Source organism: Phoca vitulina, unplaced genomic scaffold, assembly GCF_004348235.1.
Source record: "Phoca vitulina isolate PV1807 unplaced genomic scaffold, GSC_HSeal_1.0 scaffold82, whole genome shotgun sequence".
NCBI classification, from domain to species: domain Eukaryota; kingdom Metazoa; phylum Chordata; class Mammalia; order Carnivora; family Phocidae; genus Phoca; species Phoca vitulina.
In genome coordinates, this window is record NW_022589785.1 from 835,686 (window position 1) to 858,233 (window position 22,548).

The following is a 22,548-nucleotide window of genomic DNA, read 5'->3' on the forward strand; positions in this document are numbered from 1 at the left end:
TATCCTTTCTGATGAAATGTCTGATCGAGTCTTTTGCCAATTATGTTTTTTCTTTTGCATTGTCTCTTCTTTATTAATTTGCAGGAGTCCTTAATATATTCTAGATGTAAGTTCTTTCTTGAGTAAGTGGAGCCACTCCATTTGATGGAATGCCTTTTTTACTCTCTTACAGTCTATGTTAACAGACAGAAGTTCTTAATTTTAATGTAACTGAACTTAGAATATTTTTCCTTTATGGCTGGCGCTTTTTCTATTCCATTGAAGTTTTATTTGCCTACTCCCAAATTATGAAAACATCCCTCTATGTTTTTTTTACAAACACTGTATTGATTTAACTTTCATATCTAGATATACAATTCATCAGGAATTAATATTTATGGTGTGAGGTAGGGTTAGTTAAGATTCATTGGCATATGAATATCCGACTGGCCTTGTGTATGTATTTTAAAAGAAGTCATATTTTTCACATTTTACCACCATTATCATCTTCAATGAAATCAAGTGATTTTATATATATCCTAGGCCCTGTTCTATTCCATTTTTCTACTTGTCCATCGTTGAGCTGATTTAACATTGCCTTAATTAATGTAGCTTTGTATGTAAGTCTTGATATCTGAGTGTGTACGTTCCTTGGATTAGTTCTTCTTCCTCAAGATCAGCAAATGACTCCAGAGGAAAAATGCCACAGTACTGGGCTCATCTCAACATATGTCCCTCTTTCCAAAATTTGACCCTTCAAGTCCTGGTTGCTTTGGTGCCCTCCAATGCCTGTAAATTTAAAGTTAATTTTTCTAGTTTTTCTAAGTGGAAATTTCCTCTGGAAAATCTAGTCTATCATATCCGGAAAAGCTAATCTATCATAGCCAGAAGTTGAATGCTGAACTGGACTTTTTACTCCCTTTGCTAAGTAAACATTTCTTCCGTAGTCTTCATGCCTAAGAGGATATGAAGGTTCACTCAAATTTCCTTCCAGTCATAACTTGGTGAATCTCCTTTCCCTTTCAGACTTTAAGCTTCTGTACTGCAAGGGCTATTGATCTTTTTATTGATGGCATCTGGGATCATGGATTCAGTAAATGACTCTGGATGGATGTAAGGAGGGGTGGCTGGATGGCTGGTTGGATAATTTCCATTCACTTAAAACTGCATTTTCATGAGGAACTGGTGCTTTTATGACTAAGTCTGAGATTTTTTTATGGTTATTTTCATTGCACCACATTCCACTGAGGCAATGTCTGTGAAAAGTGAAGGAATGCATCGAAAATTCATTTAAATATGTTGAACCCAAGTTGAATCTCCAATCCAATTAGAGATTTTAATCCCTTTACATATCCAGTTGGTTCTTTCAAAACACAGTGGAAATTTTATCAGAAGGTAAAGAAGTATAGGAGCGCCTGGGTCGCTCACTCAGTTAAGCATCTGACCCTTGATTTCAGCTCAGGTCATGATCTCAGGGCTGTGAGATCGAGCCCCATGTCAGGCTCTGTGCTCAGCGGGGAGTCTGCTTGAGATTCTCTCTTAAAAAAAAGAAAAGAAAAAAAGAAGAAGGTAAAAGTATAGAATCAGTACTTTCACTGTCTCATCAGTGTATGACCTAAGATATTCTCTTTCCTTCGCTGTTGTTCCAGGTGTAGAATGAGGTGTTCAAGCCAGCTGGGGTTTCAGCTCCCTTTCCATTCTGATATTCTAGAAGTTGACGGAATTCTGTAGCAATGAAACCAGGCTTTTGGCTTGGGTGTAGACATGAAGCATTCACTCCAGGTTGTGTGCCGGAAGTTGGCTTGGAATCTATTGTTTTTAAACTCGGAGATGTGGGATTGGCTGGCTAAGAAGCAGGGCTGCTGGGGTCTGAATGAACCAGCCAGAGGAGTCAGATGGAGCCCTTTGTTCATTCTTTCTATGTTTCCACATGCCCCACCCCTACCCCTCCATTCCTTCATTCTTTCCATCCCATAAACTTTCCTTCTAGATACCGGGGATTCATAGAAGAACAATACAATCTAGTTCATAACAGCAATTGCAGTACACAGTTATGGGGGAGCCCAGGGGCTGTGGAAGCCAAAGGAGACACCTCACCCAGCCTGGGAGGTGGGGGAAGGCTTTCTGGAGGAGGCTACAGTTGGGCTGAGCATTGAAGGATGAGTAAAAGTGTTTGCTTTTTTTTTTTTTTTTTTGGTAATATAGAACAGTGGTTCTTCCAAATCACCCATAAATGTCACTTCCCCTCTCCCTCTGTCCTTCTTCCCTTCTTTCTTCTTCTTACATTTTTCTACTCCAGAATTATCTGGGCACCATCCATTCTATGAGCCTCCACCTTAATACAACAATGACCAGCGTTTTGCATATCGACTTCATTTCTCTTTAGCTCCTTTTCTACTTCTATCCACATCGAAACATTTTTTTTTTTTTTTTGCTGAACAATGTGAAAGTAAGTTGAAAACACCATGACAGTCCTCCTTAAAATAGTTTCCCATCTTTCTCCTAAGAAGAAGGACATTTCCTGGGCGCCTGGGTGGCTCAGTTGGTTAAGCAACTGCCTTCGGCTCAAGTCATGATCCCAGGGTCCTGGGATCGAGTCCCACATCAGGCTCCCCCTGCTCTGCGGGGATCCTGTTTCTCCCTTTGCCTCTGCCTGCCACTCCCCCTGCTTGTGCTCTCTCTCTCTGTCAAGTAAATAAATAAAATCTTAAAACAAAAAAAAAGAAGAAGAAGAAGAAGAAGGACATTTCCTAACTGACAGAGCACTAGCTCACCAAAGAAAATCAACACACCCATAAGATCGTCCAAGATCCCAAAATCTGGATTACCCCCAATATCCTAAAATTGTCTGTATCCCTGTATCCTCTTAAAGATATTCATTGCATTTGGTTGTTCTGTTTCTTTAATCTCTCTCTTTAAAAAAAATTAGTAGAGTTTATTTTGGGGGGAAATTTTTAGAAGGATTACAGAAAAATTAAGCAGAAAGTACCCGTATACCCCCTCTCTTCCCACACAGTTTTCCCTCTTTTATTCACATCTTTGGTTAACCTTTATTCCCTCTGATACTAGAATGGTCCCCTCACCTCCCCTTCATCACACTGAAATGTGTGTGTGTATGTTTAGTAGAGTTTCCAGGGTGCTTTTGATGGGCTGCATTCAAAAACTACTGGTCCTAGTACCTAGGACCTAGGACCCAGTACCTAGGACCTAGGATCCAGTAGAATGTATGAGTGAGGCAATGGAAAAGTCTGCTGATAGATGAATGGATAAAGAAGATGTGGTATATATATACAATGGAATATTATGCAGCCATCAAAAGGAATGAGATCTTGCCATTTGCAACGACATGGATGGAACTGGAGGGTATTATGCTGAGCGAAATAAGTCAAACAGAGAAAGACATGTATCATATGACCTCACTGATATGAGGAATTCTTAATCTCAGGAAACAAACTGAGGGTTGCTGGAGTGGGGGGTGGGGTGGGAGGGATGGGGTGACTGGGTGATGGACACTGGGGAGGGTATGTGTTCTGGTAAGCGCTGTGAATTGTGCAAGACTGTTGAATCTCAGATCTGTACCTCTGAAACAAATAATGCAATAGATGTTAAGAAAGAAAAAAAGAAGAAGAAGAATGTAGCAGGAGGGGAAGAATGAAGGGGGGGAAATCGGAGGGGGAGAAGAACCATGAGAGACGATGGACTCTGAAAAACAAACTGAGGGTTCTAGAGGGGAGGGGGTTGGGAGGATGGGTTAGCCTGGTGATGGGTATTGAGGAGGGCACGTTCTGCATGGAGCACTGGGTGTTATGCACAAACAATGAATCATGGAACACTATATCTAAAACTAATGATGTAATGTATGGGGATTAACATAACAGTAAAAAAATTAAAAAAAAAAAAAGAAAAGAAAAGTCTGCTGATGCACAGAAGGTAGGTGGACAGGTGTCTACTGAGGGTGGGTCATTGGATTGGTTTTGCCCAGGTGTCAAGGACTCAGCACCCACTTAAGATCAGAGCAAACAGCAAGGAAGACTTGGGAGTTATTTTGTCTCATAGAAACCATTATATTATCAAGAATATATTTACAGCGTCTGTTTCCTGACTCAAGTCTTTGTACCTTCTGGCCAACAGTAACCAGGCTCACTGTAGTTGAGCATGCTTCTTTGGTTATCCCACCCCATGGCTTCCTCCTTGCTTCAAGTCTTCCAGATGAATGGCCTTTCTCAGCCTTGGTTTTCTTGCCTGTGAGATTTAGATGATCAGCCCTTGCTTGCCAAGGGTTTGGAGATTGAATAAGCTCATAACTGGCAGGGGGTTGGGCGGGGAGGGATGGGGATCTCCTCCTGGTGCTTGGGGTGTCTTCTTCGACATCCCTGCCCAAACCCTACCCCCCTTCCAAAAGCCTCACTCCACCCCACCAACGTCCTCCAGAAAGGCCAAGCGCTCAGGCTCTGCTACCTGTCTCCCTTGCCAACCTCCTGCTGCACTTAGTCTGAGGCTCAGTTTACCCAGAACTTTTTGCCCTGCTGACCCTTCTTCATGGGTTTATTCAGTCTCCACTCCTACTGTGTGCTCTCCAGGAGGGGAAAGCGGCACATCTTCTGCTCCCTGGAGCTCAGTCTGGCATCATATATGGTCAGACCAAGAGGAGAGCCTCAGCAAGCCCATGTGCCTCTCCAAAGCCTCGGTTTCCTCATTTGTAAAATAGGACAGTAAAGGGCAGGAGAGCAGAGCAGTTAGGGGGCATGGATCCCAGAGCTGGACTCCTTGGCCTAAATCCATGTTCTCCCATTGATTACACGGCAAATTACGTGTCCTTCTGAGCCTCATTTGTGAAACAGGAAGATTACGATATTGGATTATAATAGAGGACTATTGTGAAGATAAAATCAAGGTGTGTCTACAAAGCCTAAAGGCACAATACACAGCAGTGATTATGTAGAATTGAGCTGCACCCTATAGGCGCTTAATAAATGTCTCACGTTCCTGCCACATCTCGCACAGTCTCAGGCACCGTATCAACGTTTACCACAGATTATCCATTGTTGTGTTGGCCTTGGTCACAAAACCTTCAGGTCATCTTAAAAGCACATCTGGTTTCCCATCCTGGGCCTCGCCAGTATTAGAACATCCATACATTTTTAATTTCCTCTTGAATTTCAGGGTGCAGATGAAGAATGGGGGTGACAGCACATCTTGGGGGATGATTCATGGTGTCATTAAGTCTGCGTCGAGTTTCCTGCAGCTACTGGTTGCCCAGGCTCTGCCCAGACTCAGACATGGGAATTATTTTTGCTGTGTAATTATGTTGAATGCCGGTGAATCCCATGTCTCTCCTTGACTTGGACCTCACTTTTTTTGTTCATTATGTCTCAGTGGGTATTGAAATATATAGACATGTAGATAGGAGTTCAACCCGTTGAGGTTTCCACTCACCTTTCTACCTGGAAGGTGTAGGATGTTGTGGAAGGGAAAAGCGTGTGGTTCAGATATGACCCACCAGGGTTCAAATCCCGGCTCTGCCACTTAGCAGTGTGACCTTGAGAGAATGGCTTTTCACGAGTGAGACTGTTTCCTCATCCCCAAGATGGGGCAAGGATCTGATCCTGATGAGATTGTGCATACACATTCCGTGTGTGTAGAGGTGGCTTTTTCATTCTTCACCTGATATTCATGGAGCATCTACTCATGTGGTAAAATGATGGAGCCGCATTCACAGGACAGCCGGCAGGGGCAAGGTGTGGTCCATACTAAGACACGTGTCTTGGCAGCTGGCTCATTCTGCAGCCCAACAGACTGCTTCGATATCCTCGTCCTTTTCATGTGCTTCTCAGAGCAGGGTCATATATAGCAACTGCTTATTCTTGAACCTCTGCCTTCAGTCTGGGGCCTTCTCTAGCCATGATGGGCAGAGCCGTTAAAAAAAAAACAAAAAAAACAAATGAGCATTAAGATTTTTAAACATACATTTGCTAGGAGCAGTGTTTCGAAGGAAGTAAATAATACATGCACGGTGAAGCGTACCACCCTTCGCCTTGCATGAAGTGTTGGGGGCAGTGGAGGTGGACACGGGTGACATTCGCAGGAACTGACTATACCGAACACACACGCCCTCTCTTAATTCCTCACAGATCCCCGTGAGATAGGGCATTATTGTCCCCACTCCTCCAGCTGAGCAAGTTCCAGCTCTACCAGGGACCTGGCTGGGCCCAAACAGAGCCAGGATTTGAACCTCGACCTGTTTGCCTCTGAAACCTATTTTCCTAGCCTGGGAGGTTAGAAAGTGCAAATTCCTGTATTTCTGGATGTTCGTATCCAGATCTCCCTAATAAACCTTCAGAAAGTTAAGTCACCAATACTTAGAGTGTTTTCATGTTTATTCTCTTCTTCATCAATTCGCTTAATAAACATCAGCTGGGTACCTACTGGGTGGCAGGCACTAGAGCTTCACCCACTCATCCAACACACCCTAACTGAGTACCTACTGGCTGCCAGGGCACTGAACTTCATTCATTGAGCACATGTTTGTGGAGCAGCTGCTTTGTGCTAGGACGCTGTTTTTGGCGCCGGCGTATGGCAGTGAATGTGACAGACAAACCCCCTGCCCCTTGGAGCTCTTACCTCCACAACATTGCAAGGTTGACCTGGTTTCCCCCCATTTCACAGCTGAGGACACTGAGGCAAAGAGACAGGTGACTGCCCCAAGGCCATGTAGCTGGTGAGTGGCAGAAGCAGACCAAGCTTCAAGTGACAAATGTTACCTGGACAAGGTGACATAGGAAATACTGTTAATTCTGTGTCACATCGCAGGGCTCAAAGGAAAGTCTACAGAGGCTGGTGCTACTGGCTGGGGGTTGGAACCCTACCTCTGTTACTTCCACCCGTGTGTGCTTGTGGAGGTCGCCCCACGCCCCCTTGCAGTGCTGGGGGGTCATAATTCCTACCCACGGAGTTGCTGTAAAGATTATGAATGAGCGTGGCTGTCAGCTCCGTGAGGGCAGGAAGCCCATCAGCTTGGTCTCCCTTGTAGGCATGGCACCCAGCACTGTGCCTGGCACACCCAGGAGATGCCCAGCCTAGGGGTAGCTGTTTCAATGACAACTGACTAGCCCCTCCACTCAGTTATGGGACCGGCCCAGTGCTGCTATGGCTAGATGCTCAGGACCCGCTGGCTCCTTTCAGCAGGTATGCTAGAGAGTTCTTCTTCTTCAGATAGACTAAAGGCCAGACAGACAGCAGCAGTTCCCAAGATGTTGCTGGAGTCTCTCCTTAGAGAAGCAGGGTGCCCCGCCTAGTATTTGTACGTACCCGTCTCCCAGTGACTCGGAGAAACTTCTATCCATGAGCGCTCTCCCTGGCCAAGGTTCTGGGAGGCAGGCACGGGGACATCTTGATTATCTGCCAGCCATCCATCATGCGATGCTCAGAGTTCCATCTGAGTCAAGCTGTCCAGTGAGGACAGCTGGGGGGGAAAAAATGAGTCTTCCCAGGCCCCTGAAGGAGAACAGCAGGCTGGTTTGAAATGTCCAAAGCCGGGTCAGGAACGGAGAAGATCATTTCCCTCCAAGGGCAGAACAGGGACCCTCCCTCGGAAGCCTGCAAGAGGGTGTCTGCATTCACATGAAATTCTGCAGTCTGCACACAGAAAGGAATGGATGCAAGCAACTTTGTACTTGGAGTGGAAGCGCCGGCGTTGCAGAGATGGGGGTGGATTTCTGAATGGCAAATCCTGGAGGCAGCACTCAGCCACGACTCCTTTCGTTCTCTCCTGCTGCCCTGCCCCTCCCTTCCCCATGTCTCCTGCTTCCCTTCTCTCTCTACTCTCCCCTTCTCCTCCTCCTCCTCTTCCTCCTCCTCCTCCTCCTCCTCCGTCCTGTCGGCTCTCCAGGAGTCTACACAGCTTGGTTTGTGCTCCTATTTCAAGCCCAGCAGCTGAGGCTCTGAACGCACCAGACAACTCCAGGAAGGTGGGACCCCCCACCCCCCCCAAACACCAGGCCCTTGGGCCCCTCGGTGGAGCTCAGTGACCACCAGGCTGGGGCATTTTGGCTTGTACCTCTTATGGAAGGTGCTGCTTCGGGCAGGCCTCCGGGAAGGCAGTCAGATCTGTCGGGTCTAGTGGAGCGGGGGTGGGGGGGTGGGGGGGCAGGGCTTGGTCCCAGTGAGCCTGTGCCCTGTGTCGTGGACACCAGCTCTCGCCGCCGGGGGTCTCCAGACCCCCACTCCTGGGCTGCTGATGGCTTCCCATGCCCCCTCCCCAGCCCATCCCACCTTGGGTCAGAGATCCTCCACCACCAGCCTGTGCCCCTTCCACGCCAACCCCTCTACCCACCTTTGCCCCCAGACACCCTTCTCCTTCCCCTCTCCATCAGCCCATCTCTTCTCCCCTGCTCTCCAGCCCCCATCCCCTCACTGCAGCTGCTCACTTGCCTGCCTCTTCTTCCCGCCTCCCTCTGCTCCTCCTCCCCTTCCCCCCCCCCACCCCGTTCTTCTAGGTCCTCTTCCTCGTGAACCTATTTCCAAGCTAGACTTGACTCAGTTCAACAAAATTTACTGAGCAGCTGCTGTGTGCTGGGTTCCATGCCAAGTCAGAGGGGGCAGGGATGAGAGCCTGCACGGTCTCGACAGCAGGGTTGGGGGGCAGCCGTTCCCCCACCTCCTGTCCTTCTGCCTTTTTCTACTTCCTCTTCCTCCCCTCCTCCCCTTCCTCCTCCTCCTTCTCCTCTTCCCCCTCCTCCCCCTTTCCTCTGCCCCACCTTCCTCCATCTCCCCTCTTCCTGCTCCTAACTTCTCTTCCCTCCCTCTCCCTATGCCCTGTCCTGGCACCCACAGCCAGCACTGACGATGGGAGCTGGGGTGACCGGGATGGCAGCATCCCAGGAGACTCAGTGATGGGAGCCCCGACGCCACCATCCCCACATGGCAGGTGATGGATGCGACTGAGCACCTGAGACACATTCATTGCACCCACCTCCCTTCGGGACCAAGGCAGGGCGGAAATGACTTTTGTTGGCTCTGGGAGCAACCCACTTCCCCTGGCAGCTCTGAGCTGTTTATTTAAAAAAAAAAAAAAAAGGAAAAAAAATCAAAGATAAAGCAAAGCACGGGAAGGCCACCTTGCCATGTGCTCAGGGAAAGATTCCAAGGCAATGATATTGACAGCACACCTTGAGGTCCTCATAAAGGAGGCTCTCCAGCCCACGTCCAGGGGTGACAGAGATGGAAGGTAACAGCCTAGCAACGGGAAAGGAGGCAGAGTCTCTGGGCAAATTGTGTGGCTGCCATCTTAGCACATGGGGAACCAAGCTTTCTCCGAAGGATGAGCCGCCAGGTCACCTGCTCACTCATTCTTCTGCTCCTCCCTGCCGGAGCTTGAACTGAGGCGTTTGTGGGGTCCAGCAGTGGGTTAGGCTCAAGATGCAGAGATTCCTAAGAGTATTCCAGATCACCATGGACTGTTAGTTATCAAGGATGCACATCTGTTAGTTATAGGTCCTTAATTCTTCCATCTCACCGCTGTTATTTGAGGAGCTAGGTGCTGGGCCCTGTGCCCCGGGCTTTTCTCATTCCTGTGACTTCCCCACATGTCAGCACGGTGACCAGGTGCTTCTCTTCCATGCCGGAAGCTGGAAGGGCTCGGCACTGGGAGACCCCGGGCAGCTGGGGCACAGTGAGCAAGAGGGGAGCTCAAGGCAGGAGGCTGGGAAGGGAATGGGGAGCGTGCGCCCACAAAAGAAGGACCGAAGATGGGGAAGAGTGTGGGTGATGGAGGTAGCTTGCCTACACCACAACCTCAACCCTGTTGTCCCTCCCCCAACCCCCCCACCGTGACGGCAGACCCTCCACCTAGCTGACCAAGGGAAGAAGGAGAAGCAGATGAACACAGCCAGCCCTGTGCCTATCACTCATGGAACTCTTTAACAGAGCATCATTGCCATGGCGACCTCCCACAGATCCAGGGTCTGGGGAGGCTCCTGCCAACCCCAGAAGAGAGAGGCATACGGGATGGTTGAAGCTTTGACCTCAGGAGCTCAGGAAGGCAAGGTCTAGGTCCCTACCCATGTCCTTAGAAAAGACCCTGATTCCCCCTCACCTGTCTGTACCTTCCTCCCCCTCTGGGTATCTCCTTCGGGTACCATTGACTTGGCTTCCGTAACAGATTCGAAAGCCCTTTGGGTCACTGTGGTCCTCTCTTTTCCTTCTAAACTGTCCCGTGTGGTCGGGGTGGAAATGGTGCTATCACACCTCAGTGGGCAAGAAGCTTTCCTCAGAGTCTTGTACCAGAATCCCCAACCCCCCCTTATGTAAAGGAGACTGAATCCCATTGTCAGTTGGAGCAACAGTGTAGAGAAGCAGAATAATGACTAGAAACCTGCATAAACGTGGCCCTTGGCCATATTCAGCCTCCAGCCGCTGGCTTTGTCTGCCTGCCAAGGCTCTGACGTTCATACCCCTTTCGCTTTTTCATAAATTATAACTTTGCCATGGGTGGGCAGGGGGTCGTTTCTCTTAGGGGGAGGACAAATAGATTTTATTTATTAAAGGAACGGTTGATGGACTCTGGTCTCTCTCCTGTAAAGATGCCCTTTATTTTATAGCCTATAATTTCGCCTCGCTGCGAGGCTCCTACTTTTCAGAGGGGGAGTGTTTTTGGCTCAGCTGCTATAAAATGCCTCTGCATGAAAGCCAAGCCTGGTATAGTCCCAGAATAGAAACCGTCTGTCCTCTTGTGTATAGACTTGGTTTCGTGTTGATTTTATGAAAATCTTTCCCTTTGGGCGGGGGGTAGGGGGTGGAACCAGGTTTTTCCTCTACCCCATAAACCAATCAAGGGTGCCATAGAGCATCCCACTGAGACATATTTGGGTCACTGACTCTCAGAAGCCCTGCTTGGTGGGACCCTCCTCTGGGCTTGGCCGTAAATAAATAAATAATCCCCCGCAGGTCCCCCTCAAGTCTCCAAGAAGCAAGCAACTTATTTCGCAGCAGGCCCTGGGATGGTAGGTCCTATCATGTCAGATACGATGGCTCATAAATCTAAGTCACCCGACCTAACTGCCGTTTTAATCCACTCACACGTAGTTAGCTGGGTTTAATTATAGGCAGAAATTGCATTTCAGAAAGCAACAAGAAATCATTTACATGGCTTGAATTTGTGCATTAAGTCCTTCGGTTTATTTGAGAGTCCGGTAGGGATGGTGTGTCCAAAGAAAAATGGTATTAGGGCCTGTGCTTAGCGGCTCTCACACCAACTGTGTGAATTCAACACAGACCATGTGAATTGCATGGTTTCTACTGACCGCGTGTGTCTTCTTGGTGCAGGATGAACAACGAGGCCAGAGACGCAGAGAGGTCCCAGCCGGCGTCGGCCCTGAGCAGAGCCCAGACCGTGCAGAGCCAGACCTCAGGGGACAAGTCTGTTTCTCCCCTCTGCCTCCGACGGCAAAAGTACTACCATCTGGGGGATGGGGACGAGTGCGGCAGGCAAAGAAAACCCACAGAGAGATTGGGGGTGCAGTCTTCTTCCCCGGCTTCTCGGAGTACAGACGTGTCCCCAGTGTCCAGGGAAAAGCTGCCCAGTCCCTCGGCGGCCCTGTCGGAGTTTGTGGAAGGTCTCCGGAGGAAGAGAGCTCAGAGGGGCCAGGGGTCCCCGCTGGGCCTGGAGGACTGGCCCACACTCCCCATTTACCAGACCACTGGGGCTTCCGCGCTGCGGAGGGCCAGGGCGGGCAGCGACAAGGGAGACCTCTCCCTGGGGTTTGGGACAAAGTCAGCCCTGGAACCGGAGGGCGCCTGTGGGACGTCGTCCGGACTCCTGCGTTCCACCAGCCTGAAATGCATCTCCTCCCAGAGCGCCAGGGGCACCACCCTGCTGCCTGAGAAGCTGAAGACCCGGTTCAGCTCCTGCGAGTCCCTCTTCGAATCGGGGCAGAGCTCCGGGAGAAAACTGAGCTCCCCAAGCTCATCCAGGTCCATGCTCTTGTCGCCCACGCTGCGGCCTCGGAGGCGCTGTCTGGAGTCCTCCCTCGATGATGCAGGCTGTCCAGACCTCGGGAAGGAGCCCCTGGTCTTCCAGAACCGCCAGTTTGCCCACCTCATGGAGGAACCCCTGGACAGCGATCCGTTCACCTGGAAGGTCCCAAGCCTCAACTATGAACGCAAGACCAAAGTGGATTTCGATGACTTCCTCCCAGCCATCCGGAAGCCTGAGTCTCCCGTGTCCTTGGCCAGAGCAGCCAAAGAGGGTCAAGACAGTTCGTGGCATTCACGCATCCACTTTGAGATGGAGGAGGCCGACCGGACCTTTCTCTCGGGGATCAAGACCATTTTGAAAAAGAGTCCGGAGTCCAAGGAGGACCCCGCTCACCTCTCTGACTCGTCCTCCTCCTCCAGCTCCATCGTGTCCTTCAAAAGCGCGGATAGCATCAAGAGCCGACCGCGAATCCCACGGCTGGAGGGTGATGGCGGCGAGCGAACGTCCCCCGAGCACAGGGAGCCGGGGGCAGGGAGCAAAGACGAGGATGTGGAGAGCATAATGAAGAAGTATCTCCAGAAGTAGGAGCCAGTGCAGGTAAAAGCAGCAGGCGGGGACTGTTCTTGGGGAATGAAAACCAGATAGTCCACCAGGTCTGGCAGCCCGGAGAAAACCTGTTGCTGCCGCTCCTTCCACGCCGTGAGTGATTTCTCTACAGACGACGGGTTTTAGAGGTTTTTGCGGAAATAATGAGGTGCCAGATGCAAAGCCTTCTGCTAGGTACCATTGGTTCCTTAGCACTTGAGGATGCGGACCCATCGGAAAACCAGAGGGTCCGGTAGGGAAATGCCAGGTAAGGTGCTGGGCTTTTGGTTTCCCCACTCTTGTCTTTCCAGGGCTCCATTCCACCTGGAGCCGGAGGAGGCGTGGTGGCCTTCTGTCCACGAAATGACGGCAGATCTTGTGGGGTGGGCTCAGGCCAGGGTAGAAAGGGCTTTGCGAAGAGTGGAGTCCAACTCGTGCCTTAGATACCCAGAGAGAAATGGAGGCCCCAGGTGGGGGGAGGGCAAATGCAAAGGTCCCAGAGCAGCAATGGGAGAAGAGAAGTGGGGCTTCCCTCTGCCTTCTCTCCTACCCCAGTGCTAATCCTAGAACTTCTTCAGACTGAAGGTAGGAAGAGGAATCCATTGCTCATAACGGATTATATTTGGTGGGCGTACATGTCAAGTTGGTAGCCACAGGAACCCCAAAAGGTGGTTAAGAGGATTGATTCCCATTTTACAGGTTGGCAAAAGAGAGTCAGAGAGGTTAAGTCACTCGTACGAAGTCACCCAGGCAGAATGGTGTTCGAAACTCCGGAATCCCTACTTGTGTCCATAATACTTCTCCTTGGGTACCCGTTCCGAGCACACACAGGAATAAACTCAGAGTCTCCTCTGTGACGGAGCTGGATCTTTAAAGAGGTTGCCCCCCTTGGCATCCCCATACTGAGGTTGGCATCCCAACCATCTACTCTTAAAGGGATGTTGGAATTCCCGGACTCCAACCTCACTGGTAAAACAAACGAGGGAGCCCTCAAGATCAAGCCCTCCCCTTCCAGGGATTCTGCCGCCAACCCAGCCACCTTGACTCCCAGTTCAGTGCTCTTTGCCCTGAGGCAGGGCTGACCACCTGACAACCCCTCCCTGAGCAGCACGTTTCAAGCCTTAGGGTGCTGGGCATTCCACTCGGTGGCTCCGGCTGAAAGGCGAAGCCAGTTAGGGGAGGCTGGGCGTCAGCCAGGGAGGTGTAAGCTCCCGCCTCCGGGTTCAGACACAAGGCAACCCCACTGCCCAGTAATAACAGCACGCAGCCTCCATGAATCTCTTAGCCGCCGAACTTGAAGCAGCTCAGGCTCCAGCAGAGGGGGGCAGCCACACGCAGGTGCACAGCCGGGGCCTGGCCTTGGTCCCCAGCCCTCCTTCCAGAGGCCTCCTGGACCCAAACGAGCCACCCGGCCTCCACTTCCATAGACCTGCTACTTCGAGAGGCACCCTCAGCCCATCAAAAAGCGATTGCCCCTTCCGAGGAAATGGGCTTGGACTGTATCAGAGCAAATTAATTTGACTTAACATGGCCTTCTCTCTGCTCTCAATTACCGGGAAGAGATGTGATATTCATTTACATTATTATGCTCTCAGGGACACAGAAAGCAGTTTCAAAGGCCAAGTAAAGGGCACACGTCCATAAGGAGAACAGTTCTTAGCAGAAGTCATCACAGAACATCTTGTCTCTGCCATTTTTTTTTTAATTCAAGTTTTTCCCCCTCCCAGCAGCGCTCACCGTGGTAACCGAGCATCTGCCAAAAAAATAATCTTCCACGCTGACATCCACGCTGGAGGTTTGAGCTGAACAACACAGCCCCGCCCCCTGCGAGGCAAATGTATTAGGGGGTTCAGAACCAAGCAAGCCCCCCAAAGCTCGTTTCTCCTTGTAACTAACTGGCCATGAGACCTGGGGCAAGTCGTGGGACCTGGTCAAGCCTCTGTGTCCACAGCTCGAAAACGGGGCTGATAATACCACCCCCCAAAGTAACACCGTGAGTTTGATGTGAATGCCAGAGACCCCTAGCTAGGGCCGGCACCTGCCACAAGCAGGAAGCGTCAGGTTGCCCTGCACTCTGCCCTTTGGCCCTTCGGGAGCTCCGTCCCACTCATTCTCCTTCTGCTGCCTACGATCCTTCATTCCTTTGGATGGTGTCTCTGCAGGAATGCCACCCAGGGATATGGAATATCAGGGCCTCCGCCCCCCAAACACATTTCCTGCATCCTGTTGATCCACTCTGACCTGTGTTTGTTTCCAGCCTCCTGAGATGTACTGCCCTCCAAGACTTCCGGACTCCACGACTCTGGAGAAAGAGACCGGCCAGGCCTTCCCAGGGGCCCTCAGTCCAGAGCCAGCCAGCGTGGCTGTGCTCGAGAGGCCAGAGGGGTCCAGCAGGAGGCAAATCCCTCGGGCATGGGGATCCCAGCACGCTTGGTCTGTACAAAATAAAGCAGTGGCTCCTTGGCATCCGTGCTTCCTCTCTGTTCTGTAATCAGGGGACCCTGGAGGTTTGATGGGGGCAGCCCGGGGAGAAGGGCTCCAAGGAATGGGATCAGCCTGAAATGTTTGTAGTTTCAAGTGCACACTGTTATTTCTCTGCCCCCATAAAACTCCACGCAATGGCCTTGCTCCTCTTCACTTGGCCTCGTCAACTCAAATGCCACCTCCTCTGGGAAGTCTTCCCTGATACATCGAACGGAGAGAAATGCTCGTTCTCCATTCTCCTTTAATTCTCCTATTTACCTCTATCGTAGTTCCCTTGTCTGTCTAGTGATCTACCTTGTGTACATATGTGTAGGCAAGCGTTCAAGAAATTTGGATGGATGAATAAATGAACAAGCTCCTGAGAAAGTTAATGAACCTACACACCTTGAATGCGTGTGACATACTGACACAAATGCGTCTCCACCCACGTGCACCCATATCAACATCCAAGCACCCATGAACATCTGCTCACAGCCCCCCCCATACACCTGCTTGCGTACACAGCCCTGCCACGCCCACGCAAATACGCACCTGCACGGCAGCCTACACCTGCCTAGCCACGTCTGGAGCTGGGATACCTGCTGCTTCAAACACCCTGGAAGTATTAGACTAAAACTGTAGGCTAATGTTTATTACTCACTCACATGCTACGTTGGACACCGTGCTAAGCATTTCACGTGGAGCATCGCACCATGACTTTAGAAAAAGTCCTGAGAGATAAATGCACTCATTATTCCCTATTTACAAAGGCGGTGCTAGCGTATGCCCACATGGAGGACGCCAGTGCTGCCCCTGTTTATATTCCCACCAGCAGAGACTCTGTCCTGCCCCAAATGTGCCTCTGTCCCTAGGCCCCCCCCCCCCCCGGGATAGCCAATCAGAGCTCCCTCTGTGTGTTAGCTTGCTAGGGCTGCCGTAACAAAGCACCACAAATGGGGGGCTTAAACCCCAAATGTATCGCCTTTTGGTTCTGGAGGCTAGAAGCCCAAGACTGAGGAGGTGTCGGTAGGCCTGGTTTCTTAGGAGGTCCCTCCTTGGCTCGTAGATGGCTGCCTTCTCCCTCGGCGTTCCCATGGCCTTTCCTCTCTGCGCGCATCCCTGCTTGTCTCCCCGTGTGTCCAGATTTCCTCTTATAAGGACACCAGTCAGATTGGATCGGGGCAATCCAAAGGGATTCGCTTTAACACAATCACCCCTTTAAAGACCCCATCTGCAAATACAGTCACATTCGAAGCAGTGGGCCTTAGGGCTTCCCCATGCACATTTTGTAGAGATCATAATTCAGCTCATAACACGTGCTATGCAAAAGTAGGTGGTAATTTAATTTGCTAATTGTGAGCATTATTCATGTAGTGATCAGGTAAATACGTCCCAAGCTCCCACCTTGGTCCCCAAGTGAAAGCAGTTACAGAACTTGAGAAAAGATTCTCACCGCCTTCTTGGCATTGGAGATTTGCAGACATTTTTAGGGCCTGGAACCTGTGAGTTTCCAGGAGCTTCTCCTGTGCCAGCAGGATTCCTCATTCAGCCAATATTTGTGGAGCACCTGCTAAGCACCAGGCTCTGTTCCCCACGTGGGGGATCCAAGACGAGCAGGCAGAACCCCTCCTGCTTTTCTAGAGGGAATATCCTACCTGGGAAGACAGACAGTAAGCAAGAAAATAAATATGTTATCAGAGAATGAGGAGCGCGATAAGGAAAAATAAAGATGAAATTATCTTGTGAGTTCCCGGTTAAAAATTTACTGGACATTTATGTTATGAAGTACATTTCGGTGAAGGAGAAACCTGTCATTATTCTTCAATGATGTGCAAGCAGTGCATCCAAAAAGGCTAAAATCAAGTCATAACAGCAAAGCTTCCCTCCCCGTTGTGCAGGAAGCAGAAACCCCGAAGACTCTAGAAGTCAGTTTAACATCCCGGAAGATGACAACTCTCCCCTTGCCCCTCAGATCCCCCAACTCAGCACAGCCTGATGCAGAAGGTAGTGACCCAGCTTGGCCCTCCTCCTTGCGAGCCAACTGCAGAAATCCCCCGAGGGACCCTGGTGTCACTTCAGCATCTAGCTCAGCCCAGGTCCCGGGGCGATAAGCCCCACCCAAGCTACCACTTTGCCACACGGGTATCAAGATGGCTCAAGCCTTGGGCTCTGCCATCCCCTCCCTGTGTGACCTCAGCCAGTTTCCTTCTTTCTGGGCCCTCTTTCCCTCCTCTGTGCAATGGGTCTGGGACTCATACCAGCCTGCCAGCATCTTGTGAGGTCCACACTCTCCCGAAGCGCTGAGCACGGTGCCCGGCACGTAGTCAGCTCACAGTCAATGGTGGCTCCGTTGATCTTTGGGCTCAGAAGCACGGCTCCCCGATGCCCAAGGCCGAGGTTCCATCTGCACTGCCCTGCCCTTCGGTGGCTTCCCTGCCCCCAGAACCAAAGTTATTTGAGAGATGAGAGTGTTGGAAGTTATGGATCCAAGTGGGTTAAGTAGCCATCCCTAAATGTCTCCTCCAGTTTCCGTGCCCTGAGGCCATGGTTAACAGCGTGACTGGGTCTTAAAAGAACCCTAGAGTCTCAGGATGGAGAAGAAAGACTTGAGGTCATTTTACAGGAAAAGAAGATGAGACTCGGAGAGGGAAAAATGTGTCCAAAGGCAGATCGGAGTTTAAGAACCGGTTAACATTTTTTCATTCTGTAAATATTTATGGGCCCTCCCACCACCCCACGTGCTGGGCCGTGTTGCAGCTGAGGCTGGGGCGGGCAGAGGGTTACCTTCGTGACGCTATGGCTTACGACAGGAGACAGGTAATAAACTTGGAGTTACACGCATCGGCCCTGCCCAAGTCACCGGATGCCCTGTCCGTCAACTGCCTGCAACGGGTCATCCTCCTGTGTCTGCACCATGCATCCCTGCCCAGACCCTCTGCAGGCCACCAGAGACCCAAGGCCCCTGGCCGACTGCACACTTTAGGGCTGAGGAATGGAGGATTTGTATTCGTTCCAAATCCCAAGGATCGTTAGGTGCGAAGAACAAGAGAAGGAAGACATTGCAGCTGGGAGAGGCAGATGCCAGAGGATGTTGGAGATAGCCATGGAAGGCTCTAGATGTGATTAATGGCTTAGCCAAGTTCCCGCTGTTGTCTTCCGGAAATGATGGGCAGCCGAGGCTCTGTTCCCACCCCTCAGTCCCGGTTGCTTATTCACCTGTCAGCATGGGCAGCTACCTTCAGAGCACGGTGACAGATGTTAAGCATTGGCCCTGGTGACAAGGTGAGGTGGCGACCCTGTCACCCTCTGGCAAGAACCACCAATAGCTCCCACTCCTTGTCTGTCGGCAAGGAGCGAGGTGCTGTGCTCGGTGATATTTAAGCATCGCTTCTAAGAGGCAGGTGTTGGGGATCCACTGCCTTATCAATCACCCCGTGCTTTCTATACATGCAAGAAAAAATAAAAAATGACTCACATGCTGCTTTATAACTAGCTTCATGAAGGCCCAGTAGCCCGCTTCTGAGCTCTGATAAAATCGTGCTCAGACCATGTGCCTTCAGCTTGTAGAGCTCAGTGGAGTGGCTTATGTCAACCCTCCCCATCTCCCATCTCCTGTAATCGAAAGTTTGTGGTCTTCCTGCTCGGGCTGGCCACAAAGGGTAGGGGGAGACACAGCTGTGTTTGCTGAAAGCCCTTGGCCTTACCTTGTCCCCAGCTGTCCTTGCGAGGGTCTATAGCAGGAGGAGGAAGGATGCCGGGGCATGCAATCCTTTAAGGCACAGTGGCCTTGTCCCCCGGTAAACTGAGTCCAGGGACTACGGCTGGCTCTCACTGATTAAATGCTCAGTGCGTGGGGAGAGGGAAAGGAACAAGGGGTCTGGAAGAAGGTGAAAATCAGAAGAGAGGGTTTGAGGGTCCTCACTCCAAATCAGACATTGAGGTTCAGAAAGATGAGAATGGACAAGTGAAGCTGTGATTTGAACCCAAGGCCCTGAATCCTAAGCCCGGAGTTCTTGGTAATCATACCACGGGACAAGCAGTGTAGACCGTGCATTCCTACAAAGTCAGCTGGTAGAACGGGCTTATGGAGCATATCGCTTCACCTTCTGCCATCTCTCTTTGGCCAAAGTCAGCCCTGCCTGCTCCGTCTGGAGGTCATGCACCCAGACGCTAGATATGGGTTCGGGTTTATTCCCGTCTTTGCCATTTTTTTAAGCTAGGACCTCAAGCAGTTTACTAAACCCCTCTAGGCCTTGGATAATAAGCAGTGGGAGAGGAAACCCTGGTTTTGGAGCTTGCCTCTTCCACAGAAGCACCAGCACAAGGATCACTGAGCCTATTTTACAGATGAGAAAACTGAGGCTCAGGAAGCCCAAGTGACTGACTGAGTTAGCAGCAAAGGAGCTGGGATCAGAGTTCAGAGCTCCCTTGCTCAGTGCTCCCTGGTCTCCCCCAGTCTCATGGCCTCGTCGTCTGGCCCGTGTGGGGAGAGGCTGCAAGGGTGTCCTGGCTCTGACCCAGGCAGAGACCCCCTAAGCGAAGACCCAGTGTGAGCAGCCATTCACCTCTATTGTCAGTTCTGATCTCAAGCACCTCCCTTGAAGGTGGCATGGGATGGGGGGCTCCACGGGGGCCCCACCGGCCCTCCTGACTTCGAAGGAATCCAGTTTCTTGCCTAATGGGTGGAGTGGCTTATCCCCAATTGCCACAGCATGAGAAGCCTCCAGATAGATTTAAAGGTGTCCTTTCCAGAAGAGAGAGGGAACCGAAATCATTCCTGCTGCTGGTGGCTCATCAGGTGCCTCAGGTCGGAGCGAGGTGGGTGCCTCGGCTCATGGTCCCTGGACTGCTGCCCCCCATAGCTATGCACCGAAGTCCCCGAGGGGAATTGTCATGGCAGAGAGAGCGGGGTAGGGGAGGGGGCAGGCAGGGACGTTCTCTGGCTGCTGAGCAGACGGTGTGGGCAGACCCCTGTCTTCTTGCCCTTCTCCCTCCCGTTCTCAGCCTTCCCTGGCTTCCAGGTGGGCTTGGGGGGGCGGGGGGAGCTCTGCCTCAGGCTCCACACCCCTGTGTCTCCCTCTGCAATTACAGCCCGGCTCGCAGCCTCTGTGTGCGCACTGCTCTCCCCCATCTAACTGGGAGCCTGGGGACACAACTCATGGGTAATGCTAAGGCAATTCATTCACTCAACCAGGATTCATAAAACACGTGCTGTGTGTTGTTTTATAAAGCACTGTTCCAGCCCCAGAGATACAGCAGTGATGAAGGTAGAAAGACATTCGTGCCCTTGTGGAATTTATATTCTAGTCGGGGGTAGGGGCAAATGGTAGACAAGAGAAGAAAGTAACATATGTAATGTGTTAGATAATGAAAAGTGTGGGGAAGAAAAATAATGAAGCAGGGGAGAGGTCTGGGAGGCGTTGAGAGGGATGTGGAGAATATTTTAGGTGGAATGAGCAGAGCAAGGCTCCTTGAGAAAGACATATTTAAGCAAAGACCTGACAGGATGAGGGAGTCAATCATAAAATGGGGAAGAACATTCTAGGCAGAAGGAACAGCCAGTGCAAAGGCCCTGGGGTGGCAACATGAATGCAAACAGGTGACACGCCCAGCCCCCTGGATGGGATGAGAAGCAGGTGCGTTTCTGCCTTCCCTGGGGCTCCTCTCAGCCTCACCTCTTCCTAGATGGGAGGGCAAGGCATGGACCCCTTTCTACACATGAGGAAATTAAAGCTCAGAAAGCGCCGTGACCCTGGGCACCCAGCAAGCGAGAGTCAGAGTTAGGACGACACCTGGGTCTCCAGGATCAGGCAGGCTTGGGTTTCAATGCCAACCCCAGCAGAGCGTAACTCACCTGGGACACTTCTGAGCCCCCATGTGCTCATCTGTGAAATGGAGACAGTGACCCTTGTTGGCTTCATCATCACGAGGAGTAAAGGAAACAATGCCGTGGGGACATGTAGTGGGCCTCGATGCTGCCAGCTTCTCTTTCTTTCCCGGGATCCTTCTCCCAGCCTCCGGAGTGAGTTAAAGGACATTCTTAAGGAATGTTTTTGGGAGCCCAGCAGAACCATTCTGTTCAGCCGAGTGGGGAATATTTACATCTTCTCTTCTAAAGGCAAATGATTTTCTCGAGATGCTGAATTAGTTCCCAAGCAGCCTCTAGGCTGTCTTGTAAATACATAGATATGAGTGTTAACGGAGACCCCGTTTGTCCAGCAAACTGGAACAGAGAGGCTGGAGGGCTGTAAATATCAGAAACTGTTTCTCCCAGCTCCGCTTTCGAAAGCCAGACATTCCTTCCGCTATTGCTCTCTCCCTCTGCAAACACTCGCTCGCTTGTTCATTCATGAATTTATTCAACAGATATTCACTGAGCATCTATTTGGTGCCAGGCACTGTGCCGGGCACTGGTGAGCCAAGCAAGAACAAGCAGGACAGCGTCCTGCCCTCACGGTGCTTGTCTACATGACAAGACGTCAAAGTGTCAGTCAAGGTGCCTGGTGCACAGAAAAACAATAATGACAATAATATTAATGATAACTCATATTTCTTTTTTTTAAAGATTTTATTTATTTGAGGGAGAGAGAGAGAGCAAAAACAGGAGGGGGGCGGGGAGGGGCAGAGGGAGAGGGAGAAGCAAGCTCTCTGCTGAGCAGGCAGCCCGACATGGGGCTCAATCCCAGGACCCCAGGATCATGACCTGAGCCAAAGGCAGACGCTAAACTGACTGAGCCACCCAGGCGCCCAGATAATTCATATTTCTTATCTAATTGAGACTGACTTTACATACAGAGAAATGCTGAGATCTAAAGTATCCTGTTCAGTCTGTTTTGAGGAATTCCTATCAAAAGGAGACATTTAGTCACTCCAAAAATTCCCCCACGCCCCTTCCTGGTCAAATTTCCCCCTCCCCCACCCCAGCCCCCAAACAACTGCTGTCCTGATTTCTATCTTCACGGGGTCAGTTTGCCTATCCTAGAATTTCATATAAATGAGATCACACAAAACAGACTTTTGTGTGCTTGGATTTCTTTCCCTCAGCAAGCCATTTTTGGGATTCATCTATCTTACAGAACGAATCAGTCATTTATGGGCTTTTTTTTCTGAGTAATATTTAATTGCTTAAATATACCACAATCTTTTTTTAATCTATTTTCCTGTAGGTGAATATTTAGACTGTTTCCCCTTGGGGAGCTCTTATGAAAAGAGCTGCTACGAACATTTGTCTTCAAAGCTTTTCCTGGACGTTTGTTTTCATTTCTCTGGGATAGACGCCTCGGAAAGGGATTGGTGGTTCCCAGGGTGAGTGTACGTGTAACTTCTTGAGAAATTGCCAAACTGTTTTCCAGAGTGATCATGCCATTTCACATTTCACATTCCCGCCAGCCGCGAGGGAGGGTCCCAGCTCCCCCACACTCTTACCCACATGGTGGGTCCTTTAATTTCAGCCACTATGGTGGGCATGTAGCAATATCTCATTATGATTTTAATTGGCATGTTCCTAATGACTAATGATGGTGAGCACTTTTTCATGTGCCTCTTGG

At 50.5% G+C, this 22,548-nt stretch overlaps 1 protein-coding gene and 1 long non-coding RNA gene across 2 annotated transcripts in view; one reads left to right on the forward strand and one right to left on the reverse strand.

Moving 5' to 3' along the window:
* The window catches only part of MYO18B (myosin XVIIIB), a 232,537-nt gene extending 217,542 nt beyond the window's left edge, over positions 1-14,995 (forward strand). Inside the window, exons 42-43 of the mRNA XM_032395173.1 lie at positions 11,302-12,550; positions 14,796-14,995. Of these exons, the coding sequence (XP_032251064.1) occupies positions 11,302-12,538 (1,237 nt within the window). The 3' untranslated portion in view covers positions 12,539-12,550; positions 14,796-14,995. The remainder of the gene's footprint in view (positions 1-11,301; positions 12,551-14,795) is intronic.
* On the reverse strand, positions 4,040-7,683 carry LOC116626065. Its single transcript, XR_004298160.1, has 3 exons — positions 7,288-7,683; positions 6,601-6,740; positions 4,040-5,874 (listed from the first exon to the last, which is right to left on the reverse strand). It is a non-coding gene; the product is annotated as an uncharacterized LOC116626065 (long non-coding RNA).
* Positions 14,996-22,548: the final 7,553 nt, after the last annotated feature.